The sequence below is a fragment of the Leucopleurus acutus genome (assembly GCF_964270905.1).
Source record: "Leucopleurus acutus genome assembly, chromosome: 5".
Lineage (NCBI taxonomy): Eukaryota > Metazoa > Chordata > Mammalia > Artiodactyla > Delphinidae > Leucopleurus > Leucopleurus acutus.
Genome location: NC_139147.1, coordinates 1,490,310 through 1,497,790, shown reverse-complemented (window position 1 = coordinate 1,497,790; position 7,481 = coordinate 1,490,310). Strand labels below are relative to the sequence as shown.

At 50.4% G+C, this 7,481-nt stretch overlaps 1 protein-coding gene across 3 annotated transcripts in view; it reads left to right on the top strand.

Moving 5' to 3' along the window:
• Positions 1–249: 249 nt before the first annotated feature.
• Positions 250–7,481, top strand: part of SLX9 (SLX9 ribosome biogenesis factor) — a 28,298-nt gene continuing 21,066 nt past the window's right edge. For all 3 annotated transcript variants that reach the window (XM_082839540.1, XM_082839539.1, XM_082839541.1), the window contains exons 1-2: positions 250–392; positions 5,078–5,186. In XM_082839540.1, coding sequence (XP_082695666.1) covers positions 255–392; positions 5,078–5,186 — 247 coding nt within the window. In that variant the 5' untranslated portion in view covers positions 250–254. The remainder of the gene's footprint in view (positions 393–5,077; positions 5,187–7,481) is intronic.

The following is a 7,481-nucleotide window of genomic DNA, read 5'->3' as shown; positions in this document are numbered from 1 at the left end:
ACCTGCCCCGGGAGGCGGGGCGGAGCCCAAGGCGGGACGAGGAGCGCGACCCCGCCCCCACACCGCAGCCCCGCCCCTCTGCGGCCCCGCTTTCCTCCTCTCTGGCGCTTCGCGGCCGGCGCGGGCAGGATGGCGGACTCCAGCCACAACTGTTCTTGTTTCCACCGGGCCGCCAGAGCTAAGGACCGGCTTCCGGCAGCTTGTGCCGCGTGTGCTCTTCGGCTTCCGGCCGGTTGTGGGTCTCCGCCGCGGACATGGGGAAAGTGAGGGGCCTGCGGTCCCGGGTGCACAAGGCTGCCGTGAGGCCCACGGGGGAGGCCGCGCCCGGCCCCACGCCCCCCGCCCGGGAGGCGGCCTCTCTGCAGGCCTCGGCTGGCGGAGTCGGGGGGAAGGTAAGCTGGGGACACCGCGGGCCGTGGGAGTGGGGAAGGGCTGCGGGTGGGGGAAGGGGGCCGCGGGCCGGGGTCGGGGCTCCACACTTTGCGGCCTCGGGAGTCCCGGGCCGGCTCCAGCCCCGCGTGCTTTGTGGGCGCCCCTCTGTCGCCCCCGAAGGGTCCCCGCGACCCCAGGACCGCCCTGGGACTCGGCGGAGTTTACCGCGCGGCCAGCGGGCCTTCCCGGTCCGCGAAGTGTCGTGGCCTCCGTGGGCCCCGAGGCTCGGCTGCTCAAGTGCGCGACGGCCTGGGAGGCGTTGACTTGCTCCGCGTTTGGAGTTCTGCGAGGGAGGACCAGAAACCTCCCATCCCCACGTGTAGAAATGCTGCGCGAAAATGGCAAAAATGCCTGTGCATCGTAGCTGTGCTCCGAGGAAAGGAAAGGGAATTCCCAGGATTAACGGAAAAAACGAAGAGCAAACTGAAGAGACCCTGTACCCTGTAGCAGTCCCCCCCGTCCCCCCATCTTACCTAGCCCTAAGCAACCACTGATCTTTCTGCCTCTGTTCGGTGCATTTCCTATGGATGGAGTCGTGGCCTTTGCGTTTGGCTTCTTGGACTTAGCATAGCGTTTTCAGCGCTCTTGCGGGTTGTATGATGTATATCAGTGCCTCATTCCTTTTTGTGGTGGAACGGTGTTCCACTGTTCGGTTAGACCATGTTTTGTTTATCCAGGTGCTGACCCTGGAGCCTCCTGGAAGCATTTACTGGTGTTTGTAACCAAGGGGCTAGCACCCGGACAGTGGACAAAATCTTGCTGGTTTGTGGGGACTGTGGCTTTGGATCAGTAATGCCCAAGAGAGCAGCCGTGTTTGTTAAGCACTTGCTGTGTGCCAGGCACTTTACTTCTTCATAACAGCCCCAAGCCTCATTTTGCTGAAATGAGGAAAAAGCTGAGAGTTTCAATAAATTACCAAGGACATTCAGCTGCTCGTGGAGGAGCGGATGTTTGAACCCAGGATCTGCATCAGTGCCCTGGTTTTCATAAAAACTTTACTGGGGTAGAATTCATGTCATAAAACTCACCCATTTAAAGTGTACAATTTAATGGGATTTTTTTTTTCTTAGTATATTCACAGATTTGCACAACCATCACTACAGACTTCAGAATATTTTCATCACCCTAAAAGGAAACCCCATACTTATTATCAGTCATTCTGGCAACTGTGAATCTGCTTTCTGTATATATATGCCTCTTCTGGATGTTTCATACAAATGGAATTATACGATACGTGGCCTTTTGTGTCAGGGTTCTTTCACTGGGCATGCTTTTGCAGTTCATCCTTATAGTACTATTTTTGTAGCATCCATTTCTTTGTTGTCTTTATTCTTTTCATGGCTGAAAAATATTCCATTGTATGGGTATACCAGACTATGTCACATTTTATTTATCCATTCATAAGTTGGATAGTTAGGTTGCTTCAAAGTTTTGGCTGTCATGATAATACTGCTGTGTACAGATTTTTCTGTGGATGCATGGAGTGGAATTGCTAGGATGTATGGAACTCTATGTTGAACTTTTTGAGGAATTGCCAGATTACTTTCCACAATGGCTGCACCATCTTAGAGTCCCACCAGCAGTAAATGAGGGTTCCAGTTTCTCCACATCCTCACCAACACTTGTTATCGTCTGTCTTTTTGATTATAGCCATCCTGCTGGATGTGAGGTGATATTTCATTGTTTTGATTTGCATTTCCCAAAGGGCTAATGAATAATGTTGAGGATTTTTTTCATGGGCTTGTTGCCTGTATATCTTTGGAGAAATGTCTATTCAAGTCCTTTGCCCATTTAAAAATTATGTTGTCTTTTTGTTGAATTGTCAGAGTTCTTTATATATTCTAGATAGTAAGCCCTTATCAGATATATATGGTTTGCACATGTTTTTTTCACTTCTATGGGTTGTCCTTTTACTTTCTTGATATTGTCCTTGGAAGCACAAAGTTTTTACTTTTGATGAGGTCCAGTTTGTCTTGTTTTCTCTTGTTGCTTGTGCTTTTGGTGTTGTGAAAAGTCAAGGTTTAGTTGAAAAGCTCAGGGGAGTCTGAGCAGAGTTTGGTCATGGAGAGACTTTTTGTCAGTGGGTGTCCTTTGCTGGTTGACATGGGGCTCACGATGTACATCAGTATTTACATCTTAATTCAAGTGAAAGACAGAATCTTCACTACTGTTTAACTCTATTCCCTCTTATCCCCTTGTGCTGTTATTGTTATGTATGCAAGCTGGTATCATTTGCTTTCAGCCTAAAAAACTTTATTAGTATTTCTTATAAGGCAGGTCTACTAGCAAGAGATTCTCTCAGCTTTAGTTTATCTGGGACTGTCTATTTTACCTTCATCTTTGAAGGATAGTTTTGCTGGATATAAAATTCTTGGTTGACTATAGTCTTTCACCACTTTTATGTTATCCCACTGCCTTCTGGCCTCCATTGCTTCTCATGAGAAGTCAGCTGTTAATCTTATTGGGGTTCCCTTGTATGTGATGAGTCATTTTTTGCTGCTTTCAAGATTTTCTCTTTGCCTTTAAACGTTTTGACTATGATGTGTCTTGGTGTAGATCTCTGTGCTTGTTCTGTTTGGAGTTTGTTTATCCTACTTGAAGTTCATTGAGTTTGGATGTATAGGTTAGGGTTTTCCATCAGCTTTGGCAAGTGTTCAGACATAATTTCTTCGAATACTTTTTCTGCCCTGTTCTGTCTCTCTTCTTCTGGTGCTTCCGTTACATGTACGTAGGTTGGCACGCTGAATGGTGCTCTGAGGCTCTATTTGTTCTTCTGCAAGGCTGTTGTGTAAGGTTATTTCTATTCATTTTTTTCTGTGAAGCTCTATTCTTTTTCCGTCTTTTCTTCACATGGTACAATTTCTATTGATCTTTCTTCATATTCACTGATTGTTTTCCTCTGCCAGCTTAGATTTACTTTTGAATCTCTGTAGTGAAATTCTTCGTTTTGATTAATGTACTTTTTTACTCCAGAATTTTATTTACTTATATATATATTATTAAAATATGTATTATAAGAAACGTATATGTATTTTGTTACGGTATGCAGTAGGAGTTGAGAATCATTTTTTTCCCCATATAAATATCATTTTGTTTCCACATAATTTATTGGAGTTCTCCATTAAATTATCTTGGAACTTTTGTCAAAAATCAATTGACCACATATGTGTGGGTCCATTTATGGACTCTAATATGTTCTGTTGATCTGTTTGTATATCCTTATGCCAATGCCACACTGAATTGATTGCTGTAATTTTATTTATTTTTTTCTGTTTTTAAAAAATTGAGGTATAGTTGCTGTACAATGTTATATAGGTTACAGGTGTACAGCATAGTGATTCACAATTTTTAAAGGCTATATTCCATTTATAGTTACTATAAAACATTGGCTGTATCCCGTGTTGTGCAGTATACCCTGGTAGCATATTTAAGACTTCTGTTTTTGAATGGTTTCTGTCTTTTCCTGACGTTCTCTGTTTGGTGAGATGTTGTCAGCATACTTTCCTGTGGTTCGTTGGACAGGGTCTCTCAGTCCTCAGCACATTTACAGTGGCCGCTCTGAGGCTCTTGGCCCCTCAGAAGCAGCTTCTGTCGCCTGGGTCTCGCTCCCCGGTTTCTTTGCGCAGGCCCGCTCTGTTGCTGAAGACCGCATGTCTTAGGCAGCGCGTGGCGGCGCTGCGGGCGCTCGATGCTGCGTACCTGGCAGTTACTTGCTAATGGGCCTGGCTCCGGGCTGCCGTGTGACTCGGGCTCCGCGCTCTGCCAGTGCGCGGCCTCCCATCTCCCTGCTCCTGTTTCTTGTCTTTATCTTTCAGCCTGGCAGCCTGGGTCAGCACAAGCCTCTTACTGGTCCGACTGTGCTTAAGCCCCCGTGGCCACAGAGATCTCTGCCCTTTACCGCTGGATACGTGTGTGTGGCTGGGAGGCTGCTCTCATAGTTCAGGGAGCTGACGTTTTGACCCGCCTTCGCAGGGACTAGTGGCTTTGCCGTTCTGTCTGGCCACTCCTGAGCCAGTGCAGCCTTCCGCTCACACCACCTCCAGCCTGCCATGGCGCCGCTTCCTGGAAGCTGCCCCCGGGCCAGGGCGGCCTGCTGCCCGGCCAGTGTCTGCTCAGAGGTTGTGCCTACGCCTCGTGTTATTGACGCCCCTTCCAAGGCCCCTGTCCTGGAGCTTGGACCCGAATGAGCCGGCCAGGCCTGGGAGATGGGGTCTGGGTTAGCACAGTGTGATGGGCAGGGTGACCTGGAGGATTTTGAAATCTTGATGTGGGATGAATGGGGCTGGGAGACAGTGAGATTGCTGAGATGGAACAGTGGCTGTGAAACGGGAGGGACAGTAGGAAGGTGGGAGGTTTGGGGGGAAACCTGGTTCCTCTCACAAGGGCTTCTGAGTGTTGAGGGTGTAATTCATAATCATTACTGATCCTGCATCTGGTCTCAAAGGGTCCCGCAACCAGGATCCAGGCCTGGGTGGTGAACTGAGGCTGCAGAAAGGATGTGGCTTGAGAGCTCTGGGGTCTGAGCTGGGGTGGCCTCGGGCTCCTCTCCAGCTCCCGCTCTGGAAAAGCCGGGGTCCGGCCCTCGCCGAGGGGTCTCTGAAGCCACTCTGAAGCAGGTCTTAGGTCTCCTCTGTTTCCATTTCAGGAGTGGGCCTTCATGAATGCCAGTGTGTTTGCTGGGACCACGATAGACCCCAGCGCCTTGGTGCAGAAGCTGGACGTGGACGCGAGGAGCAGCGCCTCCGTCAGGAGAGGTGAGAGCAGGCAGGACGGACCTCAGGGGTGGGCGCCAGGCCCGCTTCCACGTGCTCGCGGGCACGGGTCAGAGCAGACTGCAGGTGCACCTGTGCACTTCAAAGATATTTGTTTTATTAGTGGAAAATTTTAAGGATGTACTAAGCAGAAGTTGGTATAAGACAGTCCATGTGCCCATCCTCTGTTTTCAGCACACACAGTACTGGGTTATTTTGAAACAAACAGCATTTCCCTCAAGAATTCTTTAGTAAGTATTTTTAAGAGCTCTTAGAAGAAAAGACGTAAACACGCCTACAAGGCCATTATCACACCTCAACAGATCAGCGGTAATTCCTTATTTCAGATAAACGAAGTAAAAGAGTCTCCCATCCTCGTACTTGCCTCAGTCAGAACCAGGGGGGAACAAGGGTGCGTGGCAGCCCCCGCTCCCCTTTTCCTTCACGTGCTCATCACGTGGGGGAGGTCTCTTTTCCTCCTGCACCTACCCCACTTGGGGCTTTGTGGTGTTCCTAGCTCCAGCGTCCCTGCTCCTGGAGGAGAGGAGCGGCTCTCCTGCCCTGGGTGGCCACACCGCCACCACTTCCTGGAGAGAAGCTTCATGCCGCACACGTGAGCTGCACATTTACAGATGAGCCATTGAGAATAGAAGCGTCTGTAGCCCTGTGGGGAGCACCCTGGCCTCCGGGGCAGGGCTTCTAGGGTTTCCATCTAAGTTTGTAAACAGCTGTTGCGGTTGTAAGCTGTAGTTATCTCACAGGTATGGCTTACATCAGGCATCTCTCATGAGGTCATGTTGTTTGCATCACTGCTTTGGATTTTTTTTTATTTCACTGGGGAGATTATCGGAATCTCCTTGCCATTCCTTGTATGTTGAAGCTGTAGGGAGGGAAGCCTTCTCCACTCTACCCTCCTAGGTTCTTGGCTAGGACCCTGCAAGTTAGACTAACAGAGAGAGAGTAACAAGAGAAAAACAAACTACTACTGTGTGCAGGTCACATCACATGGGAGAAACCTCAGTGATGAGTAACTCAAAGTGGTGGTGAGGACTTGGGCCTCTGTAGCATCTTAGCGAAGAGCAGTGATGCTGTGGGCTTCCGAGGGCAAACTTCGGGGGGGTGGTGAATACATAGAGGAAGGTTCACGCAGGCCCATGTGGCGCCGGCTCTGGTGTCCTCGTGGCCATGAGACTTCCTCGGAAGAGGGGATGTGTGGTGGCCCTCATTTCAGAATTTTCTGTTTTTGGTCAGATAGGGCAGTTCTGGATGGCTTCTTTCTGCACCTGCGGATTCTGTTTGCCTCCAGCCCACAGTAATGCTGACATCCAAAGGGGTATGTGTGGGTGCCGTATTCCCGGCCTCAGGCTCGCCTGCTGTTTCTGGGGATGATTCCGCAGAGCACATTGCTGCTCTGGCTGCGTGACCTGCCTGAGTGCTTTCCCATGGCGGGTGCCGCAGGGACTTGCCGTCGTTTGGGCGGGCAGGGTGTGCCTGGGGGGGCCGGAGCCATGGCCTCTCAGGTCCCTTTGGGGACCCACATGATCAAACAACTTTCTGTGTGTTCGTTGGTCCTCTTACGGTTTGTGTACCGGGATGTTTTGATGGCTTTTCTGGCCAGCACCAGCATCCCTGGGGTCCCATCCCAGACGTGCGGAACCTTGTTTTCACACCCCCTCCAGGGGTCTCTGATGCTGCCAGGTTCAGGACACTGGCCCAGGGCCTAGTGGGTCCTGCCTCGCGGCTGCAGGAGCATAGAAGCCCCCATCTCCTCTCGGTCCTGAGCTGTGATGGGCTGTCATCCAGATCTCCTGATCAGCCCTTGCGGTCCTGATCTGCGGGACTGTCTCAGTGTGCGGCAGGCAGACCTCAGTTACCCCTGAGCCTTCGTGCTAAATCTGAGGGGTTTTACAAAATTCCAGGCCGCCTCCCACAGCATTGGCTGCCCGGAGAGCATGGCCAGCCAGAAAGGGCAGATGTCACTTCCCGTCAGAGGGGGCACTTAAAATCTGGGTGGTGTGGCCTGAAAAGCACAGGGTGTGGAGGGGGACAGGGAGAGGAGGAAGGAAGGGTTTATTTTCTTCTCTGAGGTGGTCTGTGGGCTGTGACCAGGAGAGAGAGCAGCTCAGGAAGAGGCTCATCAAAGCCCGCAGAAGGCAGTCTCTCTGCAGCCAGAAAGGTGTTTTGTTTTGTTTTTATTAAGGATGTCAGAGTGTCATAATACACAGAAAATTAAAGACGATTTACAGAAGGAGAGGGCCCGGGCTCCGGGGCGCAGAGCGCTGGCTGCTGTGAGCTCTG